Source organism: Balaenoptera musculus, chromosome 5, assembly GCF_009873245.2.
Source record: "Balaenoptera musculus isolate JJ_BM4_2016_0621 chromosome 5, mBalMus1.pri.v3, whole genome shotgun sequence".
NCBI lineage: Eukaryota > Metazoa > Chordata > Mammalia > Artiodactyla > Balaenopteridae > Balaenoptera > Balaenoptera musculus.
The window spans coordinates 39,301,167-39,325,415 of NC_045789.1; the positions used below are offsets into that span (position 1 = coordinate 39,301,167).

The 24,249-nt window shown below is 37.0% G+C and overlaps 1 protein-coding gene across 5 annotated transcripts in view; it reads left to right on the top strand.

The window, feature by feature from the left end:
• The window catches only part of MAPK10 (mitogen-activated protein kinase 10), a 332,407-nt gene that overhangs the window by 193,017 nt on the left and 115,141 nt on the right, over window positions 1–24,249 (top strand). For all 5 annotated transcript variants that reach the window (XM_036853897.1, XM_036853895.1, XM_036853896.1 and 2 more), the window contains one exon: window positions 3,423–3,592. In XM_036853897.1, coding sequence (XP_036709792.1) covers window positions 3,471–3,592 — 122 coding nt within the window. In that variant the 5' untranslated portion in view covers window positions 3,423–3,470. The remainder of the gene's footprint in view (window positions 1–3,422; window positions 3,593–24,249) is intronic.

The window sequence follows — 24,249 nt, forward strand, 5'->3', positions numbered from 1 at the left end:
CTTTTGTAGCTAAAATTTTGCTCTGAGTCTAAGCTCTATGATTGTTTTAACCATTTTACCAAACTACCACGAAGTCTGTATATAACTTCCCCATTACATGAAAATTCCTGCTCCAGATATGCACTGGGAAAAATTACAGGGTACTTCTCAGGTGTGTGAACAATTGCTGTGATGAAATGATATCCTCCATTATAGCACTTGGCCAGCTGGTGACCTGTCCTGAGTACCAAGACTTCGTTAGTTCTTGAGTCTGGAGCAGCGGGTGTCTTTCAAATACTTGAATCTGAGATGTAGGGTAATCCTTGTCCTAACTAGGACTCTGGTTTCCAGTTTGTGTTTGCCATGAACAATGGAATTTGGCAATACGTAAAGACACCAAGTGTGTGTTCCCTGATGCAGAAGCAGAAATATTATTTCTGCTGCATAATAAGTGTTTTACTTTCCAAATATCTCAGGCAGAGCTGTATGATCTGTTTCACAGGCTTCAGGTGGTCCTTCCACTCCAGTGTGTGATTCTCAATATGCATCAGAATACTTAGAAGCCTTATTAAAACAGAGTGTTGGGCCCCAGAGTTCCTGATTTAATAGGTGTGGGGTGGGAGCGAGCAGTCTCATTTCTAACAAGTCTACAGGTGATGCTGATACTGATGGTCCAGGGAGCACACTGTGAGAATGATTTTCTAATGCTGCCTTTCTCAAAGTCAGATCATCAGATCCTCAAATCAGAATCGCCTGGACTGCCTAGTAATCTCCAGATCCTCAGGACCTATGCTGATGACCTGAATCCAAATCTCCAAGGTGTTATGTCAGTGATTTGTATTTTATCAAGCTCCCCAGCTAGTCCAAATGTGCACTCACATCTGAGGACCAGTTAGAGGGGAGGACTGGGCATATAGTTTGCCAGAGAAAACACAAATCAAGTCTCTTTCCAACATTACCAATTTTATACCATGACTTGGCATTCATGGTTGTTTTATACATAGTAGTTGGATGAATTAATGATAATGAATGAATGCAGGCAATTAGTTGCTACTCCCTGTTTGCTCCTAGCATCTTTTCTTTATTCTTCTATAAAATATATTTTCCATATTTTAACTACTTGCTTATTTTACTGCCTTCATCTAGATGGGGAACTTATCTTTTTTTGTATCTCCAGTGCCAGAAGTCTAGAACATAAAGGTCATTACATATGATTACTACATACATGCAATGCAGTTGGAATAGCGACGTTTCAGAGGTGAAGAGAATATGTGGGGAAAGGGAAATAGATTACTTAGGTTTGATGAGACTAATGTGTGCTAAGAATTTTGTGGGTGGTCAGAAACTAGAGTAGTACAGGATGTGAAGGGTCAGAACATGAAAAATGGCAAGTTGGGCACTTTGTACCAAATTAACCTTGACAGATGAAATTCATCTGTTAGTCTAGCTCCAGTTGCTTTTTTACCTTTCCTTGCCAAGGGAAAAAAATGACTTTAGTAGGGTTAGTTTACTGATACATCAAAAAATCTAACGTAGAAATGGACTATGGTGTAGAGAACAGTTCCTGATACTATAGTTGAAATAAAGGATCGTTATAATGTTCTTGTTTCTGCTATTGTCCACAGCCATTGTCTAAATTCTAAACCCTGTTTAGTCTCCATGAATGGGCTCACAATGCCCTGATTCTTAATAGTGTTGTTTAATTTCCTGTTCTGTACTTCATAGACTGCCTCCTGGATTTCAGACCTCTCATGATTGTATTTGTGAATTACCTGAATTTTCAGTCTCCATCCAAACAACCTAGATTCCTAATTTATAGTCCACTCTGTTCTTTGAGGTCTGTGTGCATTTGTACTGGATTGTTGCTAGCGTATGTCTCCCAGTCATAGGCTGGTGCCTGTCACGACTGTTCTGCTCCCACGCCCATCTGGGGTCTTAAGGTTCTTGTACTAGATTCGTAGGTTTTGCCACCCTTGTCCACAAAGTCCCCATTGTATTCTCCTCATTACTAATGCTGCCTGTCTCTCATCCAAGAGCATACAGGGCAAATCAGTTTGTACTCCCATTTCAATTTTTTTAATTAGAAATGAAATGCCAAAAATGTCTAAAGAAATGACTTTATTACCAAACAGGTCCAGAGCTTAAGGAGGTTTAAATCTTCTTTCAGATTATGTGAGAATTAGATTTTTGGAGGTCAGTATATATTAAAACCATACAAAGACCTTTAGTTTAGATTCTGGGCTCAGAATATTAAAGCCAGTTTTGCTTTGTTTTTTATTAATTAAAGCTTTGACATACTCAAAAGAGGTAAGTATGTAATTATTCATTGTGTGGGAATGTCCCACTCATTGCAGGACAACCAGCATTGGTCAATAAGCCACATCTTCTACTATTGTGGCACACCAAAACATGCCCACAGGTCTCCCAAATGCCTGCTAAGGGTTAGTGTCACCTCTAAAGAGAACCACTGGTTTAGACTATTCAATTTTCAAGTGCTGGAACTGAGAAGGAACCCACAGAGCATGTGAGTGCTCAAAACCTGAACAAAATCAGCAAGAAAGAGACGAATGACTATTGGGTAAACATCCGCCAGTGTGTGCCACAAGGAAAAGGCTAGATAGTATTCTGTAAGGTTCCTTCTCACTACAGAATCCAAACTATTTAATGTCATAAAAAGCAATGTAAGATCATTTATGTGTAAATAATAATCATGGATAATGGATACTTATATATATATTCATAAATCATGATTTAAAATAGCAATTTCTTCAATTGTTAAATATAATTAATAGAACTTCTCTTATTGATAAAAGATATAGCAATTGAGATACGTTAAATCTAAGCTGGCAATAAATAAAAAAGCTGTCATGTGGCATTTTAGAACAGTGTTAGTGACTAAAATTTTTCAATGTTTAATGCAGTAGCATTTTTGGTATTATTGAGAGCAAATGAAGTCAACACTATTTAATTCAAATTTGCCTAATTAAAACTATGCATTATTTTATATCTCAGTTCTTTCTGAGAAAAGGATGTAGATACATTCTTTCATTCTTCCTTATATGGCTGTTATAACAGATGATCAGGGATCACCTCTGAAGTACCTAACATAGTCTATGGGGCCAGTATATGTTCAGTAGGTGTTTGCTGCATAAATAAATGGTTTTAATGAAACATTTCAGAAAAGATGATGCAAATCTAAGAATATTTTATCATAAATAGTTTTAATATTGAAAACGAATTTTTCTTTGCATTTTTTCTAAGATATTTTACTCCAGGTTATCTTACATGGACAAATATATATATTTTTTTCTGTGTTAAATGCAGGTTTATATAATGATTACAGATGCAAAGTATTAGTAATCATTGAAAGAACAGGCTTTTCTGTATCTCATTGTCATTCTGGTTTTTCTCTTGTCTCAAGTTTTTGTTGTTCTTTTTCACAGGGATTCGATAAACAAGTGGATGTGTCATATATTGCCAAACATTACAACATGAGCAAAAGCAAAGTTGACAACCAGTTCTACAGTGTGGAAGTGGGAGACTCAACCTTCACAGTTCTCAAGCGCTACCAGAATCTAAAGCCTATTGGCTCTGGGGCTCAGGGAATAGTTTGGTAAGTGGGATGGATTTAACTTCTATTTTTAGAAGGAACATGCTCTATGTGTTGACTACATACACAACACAAACACACAAACACAAATAAATAGCATGACTTGAGGGGGAAAAATCCATTCTACCAAAGAAAAATAAATTTATGAGCCTTATTAGTAATTTACTAACCATTGCCTAACAATATGTACATCTTTGCTTGTGACTAGTTTTTCTAGTCCCAAAAAAATCCATTATGCAACAACCATAGAGAAACCAAGAAAACCAGAGGTTTTCTAGCTGTTGCTAAAGCATTTAGAAAATTTTATTTGGATGTTTTCACAGCAAGAAATGAGGGAATATGTGTTCAGATAACCAGCAAGTAAAATTCCCTACAGTCTGAAGAAGTATAAATGAGATCTCAAATGTTCCAGTGACTTTTAAAGTTCAATGTTTAAAATTCAGTTGCCTATTAGAAAAAGTGGCATTTAAAAAAAATGTTTGTTGAATATTTCCAAAATGGAAAGATTCTGGGCTCCTTAGTAACTACTCTTTTATGACATTTTGAGTGGCAAATTGAAATGATGACAAATCAGGATCTGATTTACCTGTTATAAAACTCTTGCAAAAGTGATGATAGATTGATAAGGATTTTTTTTTAGGTAGTTTTAACTTGCAATTTAGCAACCAAATGTATTTAGTATGAACTTATTAGTATAATAATTTTCAGTTTGGTGACTCACAACTATAAGTAAAAATTTAGGGCATGAACTATAAGTATACACGTATATTTATATTTATTTATAAAGGATTTACTTATAACAATATATTTGTTATGTGAATTACTGCTAAATTAATAATATCCATTTAAAAACAAAAACATCCCTTTTAAGAGATGAGATGAAGTTGAAATAAACATTATTTTAAAATAGATTTTATTTTAAAACTCCCTTTTTCCACTCATTTGATTTTTCTTCCTTTTTTTTTTTTTTGGTGAAAGAAATCTAACAGGGTACAATTATTTTTCAAACCTTCATTTTATATTTCATAAGATGATTCTAAAATCTGGTTCACTTCATTTTTAAACATTTTTTTGTTTTTTTAAGACTATTTTTTTAGAGCAGTTTTAGGTTCACAGCAAAATGGATAGGAAGGTACAGAGATTTCCCATATATCCCCTGCCCACATGCATACATAGTCTCCCCCAGTATCAACATCCCCCACAAGAGTGGTACATTTATTACAACTGATGAACCTACACTCACACATCATAATCAACGGAGCCCATAGTTTACATTAGGGTTCACTCTTGGTGTTTTACATTCTATGGGTTTGGACAAATGTAAAGTGACATGTATCCATTATTATGGTATCATACAGAGTATTTCCACTGCCCTAAAAATCCTATATACTCCACCTATTCATCCTTCTCCCTACCCCCAACCCCTGGCAACCATTGATCTTTTTATTGTTTCCATAGTTTGCCTTTTTCAGAATGCTGTATAGTTGGAATCAAACAGAATATAGTCTTTTCAGATTGGCTTCTTTCACTTAGTAATATGCATTTAAGTTTCCTTCATGTCTTTTCATGGATTAAAAGTTCACTGAATAGTATTCCATTTTCTGGGTGTACCTTAGTTTATTTATCCATCTACTTTAGGACATCTTGGTTGTTTCTGAGTTTTGGCAATTATAAGTAAAGCTGCTTTAAACATTTGTGTGCAGATTTGTGTGGACATAAATTTTAACGATTCACTTCATATTGACAACTCGTTTTAAGTTCACTCTCAGTGCTTACTCAATGCAAATGGCGGAAATGCCTGGTTGGTGCACTACTAAATCATTTACTAGCACTTAAACCTCATTTATCAAATATACCAATGCTTTTATTGAAATTCACCTAGTAAATTTCAATCTTTCCTAATGTCAATCAGTAGTTGTTTTTGCAATTTGAAGATGGAACATTTTAATATTTTAAAATAATGGGCCAAACCTTTTATTTTGTAGATAAACAACTAAGTAAATTTTTATTTTCAATGTTTATTTGTTTATTTATTATGGTGCAAGGATGCAGGTGAACCTCTTTGTGACACAAAATAATTTCAAGTTGTGGTAGGTGGAATAATGGTCCCTCAAAGATGCCCAGACCATAATCTCCAGAATTCTTGATATGTTATCTTATATGGCAAAACTTTTGACATATAACTTTAAGATTAAAGGCCTTAAAATGGGGCAATTATCCTGGAATATCCAGGTGGGACCTATCTAATCATATGAGTTCTTAAAAGTGGAAAGAAAGGCAGAAGAATAGGTCAGAGAGATGCAATGAGAGATAAGGGTTAAGAGATTCAAAACATGAGAGGGACTTGCCTTATTGTTGCTGGTTTTGAAGATAGAGGAAAAGTGTCACGAGACAAGGAATGGGGTGGCTTCTAGAAGCTGGGAATGGCCCTCAGCTGCCAATTAGCAAGAAAATGGAGACGACAGTCATACAACCATGAGGAATTGAAATTTGCCAGCAAACCCAAATGAGCAAGGAAACATATTGTCCTCTAGCACCTCCAGAAAGGAACTCAGTCTGCTGATATCTTGACTTTAGCCCCATGAGATTCATGTAGGACTTCTGACCTAAAGAACTGCAAGATAATAAATTTATGTTGTTTGAGCACCTAAGCTTGTGGTGGTTTGTTGTGGCATTAATACTAATACACATAGTATAGTAAAGATTCTACTATTAAGATGATTGCTATTCTTCAAAAAGCTGGCACACTGAACTATAGTGTTGTCAAAGGAAGGAGTTCAGGGTGCCTCTGTCAACCCTCCCCAAAGTGTGAAATTCCCTTTTTCCTTCCAAGTTGCATCTTTTACCCTAGGTTATATGTGACCAATGTTAAGAGGATAAAGTGTGTTTGGGGGAGACCAATAATAATTATTAGTAAGGTTTAATTTATTTTCTAGATTACAAGATATGTTTATATTTTCTTCTGCATTCTACTGGATGGCTTGGATACCACTTGGAGAGTGGGAACACTGTTTAAGAGGTCACTGCATTCTTGAAGAACTTTCAAAGAGAAATAGAAAATAAAACAAAACCAAAAATTCTTATGAAGGAGGAGAGATAGGAGATGGAGAAAACAGTGATTCCTAGCTACCTTTTTTAAATGGAAAATTGTAGAGCATGAGAAAGTTTTTCTAAAATCCACAGTTTGGATGCTCAAATATTCATTGGAATTGTTTCATTTTCTTTCAGATAAAACTGCCACGAAAATGAGAACTAATAATAAAAGCAAGTTGATAGACTTTAATGATTCAAAAATAGGCCCAAAGCAACATTTTGCTTAAGAAGTTAACAGATTGTCCCAGAAAGATTTGAAAATCTACTAGTACTAATAATTTTGTAGTATGTTTTATAGGGCATATTGGGCTTCTATTTCTCCTTGTGCAGGATGGATATCTCATACAAGGTCTTAGGTATAGTAACTGAAATAAACTCCAGTAAATAAAATGTCCTTGAGCAAAATTTTTACTCCAGGCTTACAACAAATTTATCAGCAAATTTGTCAGTAAAAGGACACCTGAATTCCCAAATGTTAGCCTTGGAATTTCCTGGGATTATTATTAGTCTTTTAGTCAGTAGCTGAGGGAAATAAAACTAGCAAAGATGAAGATGAAGGGGCAGAAATGGGATGGCATGTTCCTCTATCTCATCTTCAGTCTGCCACTCTACCACGGGCACAGATGCCACAATTCCAGCACATTCCTTTCTGGACATGAATATAGTTGTCTCTTCCTCAACCTAACTTTGAGTTATCTTTGTTTACTTATCATAACCTGGGTTTGTAATGTACTATTTTTCTTGAAGATCTATTTTTGTAGTAATTTGTCCTCTCTATCAACCTGCCTTATATTTAATTTCCTTCCTATTGCTTTTTGTCAATGGTGAGTTCATCCACTTCTCTTGCACTGAACACGCATCCATCCCCCAGCATGCTTGTAAAATCCACACTTTTCCTCTGTTCATGAAAACTCAGATTTGCATATTTTGAATGTCCCACACAATCCTGAGTACAGTAATTGGGAGAAATGGAAACTCAGTATCTGGGGCACTCAGAAGGAGGTGGAGGGCAGACAATGTGAAACAGATGATTTATTTATTTTACTTTATTTTCTTTAGAGCAGGAATAAGACATGAATGAACCAATTCCAAAAGAGATGCTCATCAGAAATTCTTTTATTTTGGCAAATATTACTATAAAATTCTGTGTGTGTGTATTAGAAGGATTTTTACTTTTCAAGTATAATTGTTGGTATATTGGTACTTATGTCACAGAATCTCCATCCTCCTAACTTGTTTGAAATGGATTCTCATTTCTCCTGTTCCAGCTACCTTAAACTTGTTATTGGTTTCTTATACTTTGTTTCCTCTCTTTGGATGGCTTCACTGCTTACTTTTTATCAAGAAAACAAATAGACAATACTAATATATCTTCAAAAAGAATTCACCATTATCATGCTATTTTTTCATTCACCATGGATGATAGACCAACTATATCAGTATTAAGAATCATTAAATAGGGCTTCCCTGGTGGCGCAGTGGTTAAGAATCTGACTGCCAATGCAGGGGACACGGGTTCGAGCCCTGGTCTGGGAAGATCCCACATGCCGCAGAGCGGCTAGGCCCGTGAGCCACGACTACTGAGCCTGCGCGTCTGGAGCCTGTGCTCCGCAACAAGAGAGGCCGCGACAGTGAGAGGCCCGCGCACCGCGATGAAGAGTGGCCCCCGCTCGCCAGAACTGGAGAAAGCCCTCGCACAGAAACGAAGACCCAACACACCCAAAAATAAATAAATAAATAAATTTAAAAAAAAAAAAAAAAAGAATCATTAAATAAAATCTAATATGAAATCTTTTGGAATAAGTAAAAAAATTATTTCTACCACTGAGGAAAAAATGAATATTATCCACTGAAACAAAAAGAAACAATGATTGTTCTCCTCCTCCATGTGAACAAAGAAGTCCTCTGTAGTTTCCTAGGTAGGGAATTGTAAAGTGATCTATAAAATGTGTTTTTAACAACAGTAGTCAGGAGCCAGATGAACAAATCATTTCAGAGCATTTTTCTGATCATCAGAAGAGGATCTCACTAGCATTGTTTCTACTACAAGCTTCAGAACAAAAAAAGAATGTAGGAAGAAATCAACAGCAGGGAGTTCATTACCTTCTCTTACTTCCGTCCTGCTGCTGCTTGCCAAGCCAAGAAACATTTCTATTTTCTCAATTCTTTCTCCAAAGATGATTTAAACTGACAGTGAAAGTGGTGGCAAAATTCGACGACCAAGTTTAGCAGAGAAAACTTGGAAAGTTTGGTCGCCCCTTAACGGAAAAGAGCTGATTGCAGTTTTAAACGACAGGACGTAAAACCATATTCTTTCTTTCTTGGGCTTGTTCTCTTTGTCATCTACATGTAATTCTTGTAAGCAGTCCCAATCCAATTTTGCAAGGTGATCTTTTACAAGATATTTATGTCAAAGATATAAGCTTAATACTGAAAAAGCGTAGATTTATAGTGGATTATTGTAAAAAATCTGTACCTGGAAAATTAAATATTTAGAAATAAGATGCTATATACTGTGTATTAACTAAACTTTCCTAAAATTCCAGTTAGAGCAGGATGATATAGAAGTAGAAATAATTGTAGTCGTAAGATGCCCTGGAAATAATGCAGTGGATTAATCTATCTTAAATTAGATATATATTCATATATGTATATACAAAATAAATGTATAACAAATACATAATTTATAATATATTACATATGTATACATAATTTATATACATACCAACCCAATGGATTAGTTTATCCTAATTGAATTTATATGCTATATATTTTACACACATGTATTTTATGTATATAGGATATAAATTATTTTTTCACAAAAATTAAAAAAATCATTTCTGGTGAATGTCCTTCAACCAGTAGTCCATAGCAACAAGCTGCTATGCAGATAAACAATCTAAGATTTAAATTGCCAGTCATGTTCAGCAGAACCTTGGGTGTTCACATATTCTTATTCCATCACCTTCCTTTGATAAGTGGATATTGGTGAGTATGGTGAGCCTGCCTAGCAATGTCCTATCAGCCCGGTCAAGTTAAGTGTTAGACAGACTGAAGAGAAGTCTTGAGTTCCTGTACCTGTGGGTTTTTTTTTTTTTTTTCTATTTAATATGGTTGTGATCTACATTGAAGGAGGACAGGGATAGAAAACATTCTATAAGAAACATTGTGATCCAGGAAACTTAGTTATAGCATTTTATCTAGTGGGCCCTTCCTTGGCTCAGCATCTGAAACTGCAGCTATATTATCTTTGTACATATGTATACATATGTGTTTGAATCTTGTTTACTCCCAAATAGGATTTAAAGTGATGGAAAAAGATAGATGTGACTTAGTATCCACCTAACATAAGGGATTTGAGGGAAGATGGTAACCGTATACCTCGGAGTAGAGTCTCCTTAAGGGTAATGATATGGGATAAGGCATATAGTCTAAGTTGTTGACTGAAGGGGTAGAAGGAAAGGGGTTTTCTTTGTGGTTTGTTTTGCTTTTGTTTTTTAAAATGTGGAACATAGTTTGAATCTCTGCCTTCCTATTGCCACATAGTACTAGTAAGTAGAAATACTCTGGGTAAGCCAGAGCGCTCATCAAAAACCAAACCAAACACAACAATCCAACAGAACCAAGAGCCAACCCCCCAAAATCTCTGAATTTGTTCAAATGCTCAAAATAATTACTGATAATAGTGCCAAGTCAAGAGATTTTAGTAGAACAATCACCATCCATGGAATCTTCTTCAAATAATAACAGCTTCTATATGCTTTAAAAAATGGTTTATGGAAAGTCCCCCCTTTTTAATGTGCTCATTTTCATTTTAAAAAAAAAGGCATTATTGACTCACTCATGCTTTTAGCCCCTTTTCTCATCTTGGTGATGAATTGGGGCTATTCTATCTAGACTCTGATTTAATCACCCTTGAAGTAATGGCACACATTTACAAAATGACTGGCAAAGGTTAGGAGATATCTGTAGATATACACCAAAACAAAAGAGTTTGAACCTTGGCCATGTTAGGGTATATGATGGAAAGATAGTCAATATCTATTTATTGCTGATTAAGATTGGGAGGGAAATTAAGTAAATTATCTGAATTCTGTAAAATATTTGCACATTTAAATATTATTGATTCAATTACAGATACTTCAAGATACCTTATATTATCATGTTCAGTCATTATAGTTATAGATATACTTACATCTTAGAATAATTGAATTTCCCATTGTGCTTTATCAATGATAGTATTTAACATTCAGTCTTTCAGAACCTTGGTTTACTCATCTGTAAAATGGAGATATCAGTATCTCGCAGTACTCAAAAAGTATAAAACAAACTAGATATATGAAATTGCCTTATAAATCTAGTACTGTCATGAATTTTAGTAGATTCAAGGAAGGTAGACTTAATGTTACTCTTTTATATCAATGGAAAATTACAAAAAAAAAGGTCAACACGTGTAACCCAAGAAGATGGCTGATTGTAACAGTTGCTTAATCTTCAGACTGTGCATATTGTTTGCATATTGTAGTTGAGAATATGAGTTTTAAAAAATAACTTACCTAATGCTCCATGATTGAGTCAAGAAAAGAAGCATCTGAACCTTTTCATTCCTATCTTTCAATCTGAGTTTCTGTTAACCTAGGATATTTACAATATTTATACAAGTTTTAAATATTAGTTTTTAAATTTGCAACATGGCTACACACACGCAGCTAACCATCTTTAAGCAGAGAATTTGGATAGAAGAGTTTTATGGTAATGAGGTTGATGGTACAAAGAGAGATGGTGAGATCATCCAGAGGGTGATCAGACTTCCTGAGTAACACAAGAGACCTGATCAGTGGGTCCTGAGTGATGATTTTATTTTGTTTCTGGAAACTTCCATGATCCTGTGGTGCATTTCTCTTCTTAGAGTTCCTAACGAGCCATTACGCTAAATGATGCAGCTTTACTCACACGTTTCCATTTAGCCTCTGACCAGGGGCCATGATTACCATCTGATCCACATCTGGAATATCAGCACATTTTGTATCCTTGTTATTTTCCATTAATTTTACAATTTAGACCCTTTATTACAAACTTATTTTTTATTTTTTTAATTAAAAAATTTTCAATTATGGTTTACTACAGGATATTGAATATAGTTCCCTGTGTGTGTATGTTTTTAATTTCAACCTTCTTGATATAAGGAGCATTGAGCTTCAAATATTGCCTTTTGTATTGGTAAGACAGTTGAGGCTGTAATGGTCGAGTGTAATAAGACAGAATAAGAGACTGTATTCTCCTTCCATATTTCACTGTTATTCTTGGCCCTGTTGCATAGCACAAGCCCCAAATATTTACTTACTGTATTACTTGATTGGTGATTAAGACTTGTAAATATCACCTTTTTTCCTTCACAGAGAAAATGTGGCTCTGAGTAACGATGGGTAGTTTAGTAGCAGTATGTTTACAGGGGAAAAAATTATATAAATTCCATACTTCTGTTGGTTAACCATAAGGTATGTATGGGTTCATCAATGCAATAACTGATGCTGAAGGGGTTGGTCGTATATAATATTAAAAACTATATTTGGTTTTGCAGTGTATTATGGACATTTATTCTGAATTCTGTCTTTCTTTAGCAAATTTGTAATCAATTTATATCATTGTAGTTAAAATTGACAGCAAGAGTTTGTAGCCCAGAAGCATTTTTGTTGGTAGAAGGGAAAAATAGTCATTTAAATTCCATAGATAATTATTCACTTATAGATGACTGAGTCTTCTCTGTAAATCAGTTATTGATATAAGTGCTAATGTCCTTATCAGGAGAAATAATTAGTAAGTAAATTCTATTTTTTCAGTTTCGACTTCAATCCCAAAGATAAAAAGTTTGTGACACTGGTTCTTATTTCTTTTAGGACCTGTCTTCTAGGGCAGCGGTCCCCAACCATTTTGGCACCAGGGACCGGTTTCCTGGAAGACAATTTTTCCACGGATGGGGTTGGGGTGGAGGGAGGGGGCGTGGTTCAGGAGGTAATGCCAGCAATGGGGGGCAGCAGATGATGCTTCACTCGCTCGCCCACCGCTCACCTCTTGCTGTGCAGCCCAGTTCCTAACAGGCCTCGGACTGGTACTGGGACCCCTGTTCTAGGGCATCAATAGGTATTTTTATTGCAAAAATAAAATTAGTTTATGCTTCATGAACTCTTTTGCCAGATGCATACACTCTGATTATTAGGATTAAAGTGCATTCATGGTTATAATTTTTTTTAAAAACCTGAAACCCAAATATAAATACCTAAAGGCTTAATCCTGCACTATCCTGCATTTTGGGAAAGACAGCATTCCTCATGGAAAGGAGGCAATGTCTTCAGCTAAATTAAATTATGCTACATAACAGATGGCAATTGCTGCTCCTCAGATTCCAGAAATCATTCTCATTTACTACTTTGAGACCTGTCCATTCTATCTGTAGATTAAGATGATTTAAAAAAAAGAAACAAAAGGAGAGCAGGTAGGTGATATAGATAGTGTAGCTAAAAATACTAAGGCTTCAAGGAGCTTTTTATAAAGCTCAGAGGAAAGGTACTTGGTCCCTGTCTTCTACAGAGTCATGCTTCTGGCCCATTACAGCATCATGTTCTGTTTATAGAGTCTGAGCTGTCTTGCTAATCATGGATTTGAACATAGAAGCTGAGGACAAAGGAAGACATCTTTTAGAAGTTCGAGTGACAGCCCTATCATCCCCTGGTTCTGCTCTCTATTCCTGGATTTGTTAAATTTATTTAAAATATTTGACCTTGTCAAGTGAATTTCACTTTACATGTCCAACGTTCTAAATCCAGCATAGAACCATTGCATTTAAGCTTTTTTGTATGATGGGGTTGTCAATCACCATCAGAGAGGGAATTTAGTCACTTCGTTTAACATGGGGTTTCTTTTCTTTAAAGACATGTACTTAAGAGACCTCTTAGCTGTGCTCTTCTTCATCTATATTCACCTTTATTTTTTATCGTTAAAAATGTTTTCCACATTTTTAATATTTTAATATATCTATTCATAAAGTCAAGATTTTACTTCCAATCCAGGGACATACAATGCCAAATATATTTAAAATTTTTTTCTTTGGGCTCATCTGGGACCGGAAAATATGGCTGGGGAAGGTGTGCCCTGCACCAGGACACATGGATGGGGGAGTGTGTAGGGGCGGAAACCCAGGCTGCCCTTCACCTGCACAGCAGCGTGCCCGGGTAGGGGTGTTCCCTTTATCCTGAGGAGCTATGTTTTCCTAATTCACACATCACACCTGAGCTGCTATTGAATGAATGAACTTTAGATTTCAGGTGACCGAGGAGAGAAACTCAATTTATCTAGCAAAAATACTAGTTGGAGAGTAACTAGTATGCAGTGGAAATCTAGTAAGTTTAGGATGTTAAATAATTCACTGGCATGGGAATGTAAGAAAATGGAAGGGAAGAGGGAGCCCAGGAAAATTAAAAGCCAAATTGTCACACATTAACGCTGTTCCTTCTCTCACCTCCTTTCTGTCCCTGTATCTCCTTAAAGACATCAGTCTTTCAAGGCATCCCTGTTCTCTGAGTCTGTCATTCTCCTGCTGGATTAACATATTTTCTATTTAGCCTGAAACCATTAAAATAATTTCACAGTCTCAGAGGCTCTCTATTTTCTTACCACTCTATCTTCTGCAGCTATCTGTTTTTTCCAAACCCTCATCCAGGGCAGCCCAACTGGCTGTTTTCTCTGCTCCTGCTGGAGCCTGAGCCCAGCTGGAGAAATCACATAATTATGCTGACTTCCTCCATTATAAGTTTATGAGTTTCATCCTCAGCCGGGCCCTTGTTGCTGCTTAGCAATCCTTTTACTTATGTGTCTCATCAGTCCCCTACCTCATTTCCCATGATAGCTGTTACAATCCTTTTATAACCTTAATTGCAAGCTACTAGTTCCACTTCACCCACCCTATTCTTTGTGGAAGTCTTGCTTCCCACTTCCTGGAGAAAACAGGTGGCCTCAGTCAGGCATGTGAGCTCTCAATTTCCCCTTCCACCTCCTAACTCTGTCTGCAGCCTTCCCTGCCCAGTTAGCTCCTCCATGAGGGGCTCTGGAGGCGGGCACCCACCAGTGTTCTTAATTCCATCCCCTGCCCCTGGGGTCTGTCAGTGGTTCTCTATCTCACTTCAACTGTCTCTTCTCCAGTAGCTTCTTCTGCCCTGATGGTGGAAGACCTTCCATCCAATTCTTATGTAAAAAAAGTTATTTAGCATGTGCTTGCCCCTCAAGTTTGCCCCTCTTTGACTCTCTCTCCTTCATCATCAAACTTCTGGATAAAGTAGTCTGAATTTAGTGCTTCCGCATACTATTTAAATTCTCATTTCACAGACAGTCCCAGTTCTATTACCATCATCCCTCTGATGGAGTAGGTTGCTGTGGAGAAGGCTATCATTGACCCCTAAATGGCTAATAATCGACTGACTTCTTTTTCAGCCACCATTTATTTACTTCTCTGTAACGTTTGGGAATATTAAGTATTCATTGACTTCTTCTCAAATGTCATTTTCCTTTGATTTTCAAGCTAGGAATTTTCAAAATCTGCCCTTTGTTTGGAATTGGATGAACTGGCCAGCACATGAAGGGCAGCATAACATAGTGGTTAAGAATGCAGACTCTGGAGCCAGACTGCCAGGTTGGGATCTTGGCTTACTCTTACCTGTGAGTGTCCTCAGTTACTTCATCTGAAGATGGGGCTAATAGAAATATGTATGTATAGAATTGTTGTTAAAATAAACTAAATTAGTTAATACAGTGCTTGGCTTTAGTAAGTAGCCAATTCATGTTAGTTTTCATTAGTGTTAGCTGGCCTGGGTCATGGCCATTTTCTGAGATTGGCTAGATAGAGAACTGTCTTTGATAGTTCAATACTCAGCAAGATAGTAAAAGAATTCAATCCAAAGCTCCTGAAGGCAAGATTGGAATCAGGAGCCAGAGCAAAAATGAGCTAGAAAGGTGAGTACTAATTCTAACTCCTAACAAGAGGGAGATTCTAAATGAGAGATGGAGGCAAATGTCAAGAACCAGTAGAGAACTAGATCAAAGTGGGAGAAATTTGGGAATAATGGAATGAAACTAGGGCAAGTGTCATGAATATTATTGGCTGGTTGGTGAGTGGTAGTGATGTTAAACTGGGTTGAAGCCATCTGTTTCCTGGTTCCTTCCTACTTCTATAACCAAGAATTATCTGTCTCTTTTATTGGTCATCTTTCTCTACTCTTCAAATATTTGTATGCTTTAAATGTTCTTCCGCCTTTGGCTTTTCATTTCCCTTCACAGTTCAACGCCTAATGTCTTCCACGTTTATATCATTCTGGCTACACCTTATCTCTTTTTTTTTTTATTAACATAAAGGATATTTCAATGATCCACTTCAAATATACATTTCTATTGAGGTATAATTGCCATATAGCAGTATATTAGTTTCAGGTATACAGCATAGTGATTCTATATTTATGTATATTGTGAAATGATCATCACAGTAAGTCTAGTTAACATCTGTCACCATACATAGTTACAAAAAATTTTTTCTCGCGAGGTGAATTTTAAGATCTACTCTCTTAACAACTTCCAAATATGCAATACAGGATTATTAACTATGGTTAAAAATGTAGGTCATCTATTCAGTGATCTGAGGAGCCAGGCTGATGAAGGCTCTGCCATATTCACCTTGTGGCATCTAAGGTCTCCAAAGAGCGGAAAGGGGTAAAAGCATGGAGGAACTCTTATTGAACAGACCCAGAAGCGGTGGGCTTTCCTCTGTTTACACTCCACTGGCCAGAGCTGTTACACGGCCACCCCTAACTGTTGAAGAGGCTGGAAATGTCATCTAGCCGAGTGCCCAAGAAGAGGAAGGGGACTAGGATTTGCAGTCCCTATTTTAAATGTCTATCACCCCTCTGAATCCAATGTCAGTACCTCTCTGATATGCTTCCACATCACCCTGTGTTTTCTTTATCAATCATCATCACACTATTTTTTTTTTTTTTGGCTGTGTTGGGTCTTCGTTTCTGTGCGAGGGCTTTCTCTAGTTGCGGCAAGCGGGGGCCACTCTTCATCGCGGTGCGCGGGCCTCTCACTATCGTGGCCTCTCTTGTTGCGGAGCACAGGCTCCAGACGCGCAAGCTCAGTAGTTGTGGCTCACGGGCTTAGTTGCTCCGCGGCATGTGGGATCTTCCCAGACCAGGGCTTGAACCTGTGTCCCCTGCATTGGCAGGCAGATTCTCAACCACTGCGCCACCAGGGAAGCCCCATCACACTATTTTTATATTGTTTCTTTATAGTGTCTCATTTCCCACTAGACTCTAAGCTCTTACAGGCAGAGACTGTCAAGCTTGCTCCCAATTGTGTCTCTAAAGCTTAGCACAGCCCTGGCTTAGAGCAGGCACTTAATAAGTATTTTCTGCTGTTAAACTTCCTGTTTTCTCTTCTTCATCTCCTTTTCACTCCCCAGCTCACTGGAGTCCGCTTCTGTGCACCCTACTCTGTGGGAACTGCTTTCACTAAGTTCCCAGTAACCAATTCCAAAGACAGCAAGCACTCTTGGATCTCTGTCCTCTTCGGTTTGGCACTTGCCACTTCATTTTGGTACTCTCCTCTTGAAGGTTTACCTCTGAGTTTTTCAACGCTACCTTCTCAAATCTTATGTGGACTCCTTTTCCCTAAAATTGGCTTGCACAAGGGGGCTCTTAAGTGTTAAGGGCTTGCGACCTTACAGATAAAGGAAGGAGTATATTTTTAAAAACAGGAAAGTCTGTGTACCCCATCAGAGAGGAAATGCTGGATGCTGGAGGTTGGGTGTGCGGAGAGGAAGAGTGAGAGAGAGAGAGAGAGAGGTCTAGAGAAGCAAGAGAAGAGGATAGAGACAGAGATGTAGAAACAGAAATAGCGAGAGAGAAACAGGTGACAGATGCACAAAAGGAAGAGGAAGAGTGGAGATGGAGAGACATAGGGACACAAAGAGGCCGTTGAGAGACACCCAAAGAACAGACAGAGACAGAGAGACTGAAGATACCAGAAAATGAAAACACATTTGTTAGAGAACAATTTCTGAGGAAGCAGGAAGATACTAATGGGATTAGCTTTAAACAGAGGCAATAATTCTTCATGAAAGAGCAAAATTGAGAAAAATGGTTTTTCTTTCTTTTGTTTACAGAGAACTGTGTTTGATATATTGTGTAACATTTCTTCACTAACGTTGCTTTACTCTCAAACAGAGGTAGAGATTTGAATGGACAAAGAAGTCTTTTGACCATGCAGCTACATATGAAAAGGCAATTGAAAGGAAAAGTAGGACAAAAGAGAATACCATTAGTCACAGAGCAATTCTTATAAAATTGACACTTCACTGTGTCTTTGCACTTTGAGGAGGATGAAACTTATTGGTTGAAGTGCCTTATTATTAATACCTTCTCTTTTGGTAAATATGGTAATAGGTAGGGAATAGAAACATAGATTCAGCTACCATGTCCATAGCAGACAACTTATCTAATGGTGTTCATAGATCTCTGCTTCTTTTATAGCTGATTATAAGTTTTTAACATCTATATTTACTTGTTTTGTCCTGGAAGCAAACATGAAGTTTCTAGATCAGAGGCAGAGTATTATTACTTACAACAACAACTGCATCAGTTACCTATGTCCCCTTCTCCCCTTTCAGGGCTATGCTATAAAAGCCAAATGTTATCCTGTACATGCAAAGGGGTTTTTACACTACCAAGAAGAAGAAATTATGAACCTCAGAGTTTGTATAGGAAATGCTACACAGCTGCAGTCTCCTCCTTCTGAGAGGGAGGGAGGGAGGGGGAGAGAGAGAGAGATCTAATATCCCCAGTAGCAACAAATCTTCTCCAGGAACAGAAAGGAAAGGTCCTTATTTTACAGTCCATTGGAATGTAAAAGGATGGCTCTGGGTTTCACTTGCTTTGAAATATAAACACATTTTTCTCTGGATGTCTCTGTTTATTCACTCTTTAATTTCCAGGATTTCTGCTTTAACCAGGTTCTAGTTTTCTTTGCTCAGAAAGCCCTAATAATGCAGAAACATTAAAATACCTCTATGAAGTACATACTACTATTTACATTGATAATATAAAAGTCCAGCCTTATAAAGAAATAACATTTCTGGAAGCAAATAACTTTGTAAAATAACTATTTAAAAATAAGTGTTTTGCCGTTAAAAACATGCTTGTTTTTAACAATCCTCATTTAACTAGAATGCAAGATCTTTTACTACTTTAATTAAATTAATTTATAAGTGCAGATGATGTGGCTATATATATAAACTTATTGTTTTGGGTGCATAAATGAAAATAACCCCTTTAAACACACCAGAAGAAAAGAGACCAGTGATTTGGTCCCTTTTACAGGTATATTGCTAACTCCTGTCATATGAACTCAAAAATATTTATTAGTAATTTAGTTTGGGACACAATAATAGCACAAACAATGTGGTTGAGATTCAAAGTTATTTTCATCCAATTTAACACGCTTAGCACATGATAACTATTTTCCTTGGTTATCAAAAAGCATGTCAGAGGAGCTTAAACTTTTGCCAATATAAGACTTTTTAAAATATGAAATATATCTTTGGAGAATTGGAAGAATGTGCATTAATAAGATTGAAAGGGAAAGCTATTCTTTACTTTTGTTTCCATGTCTATTTCCTCATAGTGTGATAATTTGCCTCAACGTCAGGACCCTCATGTATTTCATTGAATTCACTTATTTATTTATCACCTATTATGTTCCAGGCACCATGCTAGATGCTGGACCTACTGTCATAAGGAAAAGTGGATATTTCCAAATTGTTGTCTAGTACATAGGATCCAGTTCTGTATATCTGTGTTAGATAGGATATACCTAAAGATACCCTAACAAAGATACACAAAGTATAGTGGCTTAAACACTGCTTTCTTCCATAAAAGTCTGAGCTGCTAAATGGTTCCAGGGGGTAGGGCAATTCTGTTTCACAAGGTGATCCTGAGATCCTGATGAATCTTAACAATGTTGTTCTTGCCCATATGGCCAAAGCCACCAGGGTCACATTCCAGTGTGTGGGAAGAAATGAAAAGCAAGTGGAAAGCAAGCAACTGATGTACAAGGATACAACCCAGAAATTGTGTTTCGTTCTGTTCCCATCCATCATCCTAATCACAAGTTACATCTGGCTGCAAGGGAAGCTGGAAAGTATGTTTTTTGCTGAATACCATGTGCTTATCTAAAGTAGGGAGGTTCTTATAACTACGAGAGGAAGAGGATGGATTTTAGAAGGACATTACTCTCTGAAATAGTCAGTCTTCAGTTTCTGGATCTGATGACTGATATCCAGTTCCTCTTCTTGTTCATCTGACTTTGACTTGTCGGCCCTGCTTCAAATCAGTGTGGGTTTTAGTTCTTGATCCCTCTAAGCTGTGTTCTAGCCAGCTGTATTATATGGATTAGGGCCAAGTGATTCTCAAGAATGCCACAATGTAACATAAATTACATGATAAATAAATGGATTAGTATCCTGCTAGTTTGATGCAATCACCCTGTCTCCTTCACCCTGTTTTCCTAAAATCTTCCACACTGTTTGGAACACAGGAGGCACTGAATGAATAATGAACAAATAAATGGCATGTAGTATAGTAGTGGCTCAACTTATGGTCCTATTTTTTCTTATTTTGTTTTTGTTCAACTCTGTGAATCACATTATTGGGGACAGGAAGAGAACCAGTCATAGGGCTTTGAATGTTTAGGGTAAGAGTTATTGCTTGCATTTTTTTATCTTCTGTTCTGTATTAACTATCCAAGATATTTGAGGACAATCATATACTTAAAACATGTGAAATTATAGAAAAGAAACATATCATCTAACTGCCTATTTTACAGATAGAAAACTGGGGCCTAGATAGAGAAATGTTTGCCAGTTGTCATATGTTATTTATATTAGAGCCTTTTGACTTTCAATTCCTTGTTCTTTTTAATATCACATCGATCCATTGATTCTGAACTTTCAAGTGCCTGATAACTGGCAGGCACACAAAGGCTCATACTCTGAGGCTCATACTCAAATCAGCTGCCTCTAAACCAAGTGCACCTTCTTCGTCCTTAGTAGTTCTCAAAGTGTGGTCCCTTGGCCTGCAATATCAGCATCCAACCTCCCAGGAACTTGTTTGAAATGCAAATTCTTGTGTTTCACCCCAGACCCAGGAACTCAGAAACTCTGAGGCCCCAGCCCAGCAAAGTGGGTTTTAACAAGCCCTCCAGGTGATTCTGATGCTCACTCAAGTTTCAGAGCCACTATCCTGCTTTGACAGGACAGCACACAGCATATATTAGGACATTATATGGTATAGACACCCAACACCAAAGTTACCAATTATTGAATGCCTATGATATGTCATTCTCTGTGTAGATACTCTATGTATCTAGTCTCATTTAATCGTCACAATAGACTGGCAAAATTGTTAATATCATCAGTATTTCATAAATGAGGAACTAAGGCTTAGTGAGGTTAAGTTGCCCCCTAACCCACACACCCAAAATCAGACAGTGGAAGGGATGAGGTTTTTTTGTGTGTTTTTTTTCCCACATAATTTTATTTTTTTGGACTTTTTTTTTTTTTTTATTATTTATTTATTTATTTTTGGCTGCTTTGGGTCTTTGTTGCTGCACACGGGCTTTCTCCAGTTGTGGTGAGCTCATATTGTCTAACTCCAATGACCATGTGTCTTCTAAAGCACTGTTTTAAAAAATATATATATGAATAATTTACTCATTGAGCGTTATGGAAAATAAGAATATTTGATATTTGAAACACAAAGTTTTCAGGACCATGAACTGCTTTCAATTTTCCTCTAGTTATAATGTGTTCCTTAAGATGCTGCTTCGAATTTTAACAGCCTTCTTTTTGTTGGTATTGCTGGTATATACAAAATAATATTTTGCCACAAAAACTTGTCAGCTTTCTTTAAGTAATTTGCCTCCTCTGTTTTTGCTGTTTGTAGAACTTGGTGAGTGGTCTGGTAGAGACAGGTGTGGAACCTTCACAGTTGATGTTTCTCCCAGAAGGCACTGCTTGAGAATTGCCTCATGACCCTTAAGAAATGGGCTTCATCCTGAGTATGTCCGAGAGTCTACATGGCCAGAAATATCCTAGTTTCTCCAAATGAAGGGAGACTTGACTCTGAAATAAATTAAATACTCTTTATCCTGTAGTTCATCATTCCCAAATGACTGGGGGACCAGTTGACCTGTCTCTTCTCAAACAGTTACTGATACACAGAGATACCTGAGTGTGTAGAGTATAGATGGTGAAACCTTAATACACTTTTTACTTGACCTTTTACTTTTGGAGAGAGTGAGTCATGAATAAACATCGCCCCTTAATAATTTACCTAAAGTGAGTGGCTCTGGTTAGTGCTAAGAGGAAACTCTGGAGACTGTTTCTGTAGAGAAGTAGGATTTTTCCAGAGAAGCAGGATATATGTATATCTGCTATACCTATATATATTTGTGTGTATATATATATTAGAGTGTGTCTGAAATTTTGTAACTAATTCAATTCTTTTAACATTGTGTAGGCAAAAACCTATATTTTGGGGCTCGTTATATTCATTACATGTTTACTTTGCATTTTTTGTAAACTTTTGGTGATGAACATTTAAAAAAATCATTCCCCTCAGTATTACATATTTCTTTAGCATCACAATTTGAATTAATTTTATCACCCACCTGAAGTTCCCTTCTTTTTGAATGGCAGTTTGTAGATTAAAACAACAAACACCAAAGGGATCTGGATTTAAAATCTGTTTGGGTTTGCACAATGCCATTACCATATATATTAGCTGAGTGACATAGGTAGGTTACTTACAATCTCTGATCTTCATTTTCAATGTCAGTAAGGGAGCATAAAAAATGCCCAGCACAATCTTTGGATGTATAGTAGATATTTAATTCCTGTAATTCCCTCCTTAACTATGGCAAAAAATTATGAAAAACAAAATGGATTTCCTCCAAAAAACTAAAGGAACTAGCAATATTTTCATTTTTTTTCTCCCAGGAAAATAAAAATCCTACAGATAATTTTGAGGAAACAATGCTATTCAATGAAATAACTATAAAAGTAATAACACATATGTCATTTATTATGTTAATTGATCTTTTCGGTTGGAATCTTTAACATTTTTATTAACTGAAATGGAAGGAGAAAAAAAACTTCCAGTAGTATATTTTAGGATTGACTTATCCTTGGGCTCCAAAAGGGCAGGATTGGATACAGACTCTCTGGAAGCAACTGAATTGCTAAATTTGGGCAGTTTGTATTGATATTTGGGTCCATCTATTGATGCTTCAAAATAGTGACTTAATTGGGAGTCCTAAAACAAAGGAGCAAAGCAGATAATCTAGCTAAATTATCTGGGTCATCAAAAGGATGAAATTCGTATTACTTTCTTGGTAGTTTGCTTGTAATCCCTTCATAATTGAGTTTTGTTTTTTCCCATGGGACAATTAAAATTGAGATGGTTAGCTTCTCTTTGTCCTTGTTCCGTGTCACAAATTGTAATTGATTTAGAATGAAGTAAAAACTCGTTGATGAGCAAGGAGACCTGGATGACTAAGTTCACTACTAAAACTTTTTGACTTGAGTTCTGTCTTGGTCACCTCAGGCTGCTGTAACAAAATACCATAAACTGAGTGGCTTATAAACAACAGAAATTTATTTCTCATAGTTCTGGAGGCTAGAAGTCCAAGATCAGGTTGTCTGCATTGGTCAGGGTTCAGTGTCTTGTGAAAGCCTGTTTCCTAGTTCATAGATGGCTGTCTCCTCACTGTGTTATCACATGGTGAAAGAGGAAGCAAGCTCTCTCAGGACTCTTGTAAGGACACTAATCCCATTTATGAGGGCTCTATCCTCGTGATCTCATCTAATCTTCATTACCTCCCAAAGATCCCACTTCTTAATACCATCATGTTAGGAGGTAGGGTTTCAACATATGAATTTGGGAGGGGGTACATAAACATTCAGTCCATAGCAGGTCTGTGGTGGATACACACTGAGGTAACCCCCAATGAGTCAAACCCTTGTATAGCCCTCTCCTTTTGGGTGCAGATGGAACCTGTGTCTTACTTCTAGTCAGTAAGTATGGAACAGGTGATCGGAAGGATAATCGCTTCCTTGATTAGGTTATAAGACTCCATCTTATGAGACTGAGTGAGAGATTCTGCTGCTGGCTTTGAAGGAGTGAGCCCATGTGGTAAGTGGGCCATGAGCCGATGACCTGGAGGTGGCCTTTAAAAGCTGATAGGAGCCTCGGGCTGATGGCTAGCAAGAAAATACAGCCCTCTGTCTTACAACCACAAGGGACTGAATTCTTCCAACAACTATGTAAACTCAGAAGAGAATCTTGAGCTCCAGGAAGTTTCTTTAGCTTGCAGACACCTTGACTGCACCTTGATTGTGAGACCCTGAGCAAAGGATCCAGCGAGGCTATGCATGCATGGACTCCGGACCCACAAAAACCCTGAGATAAATG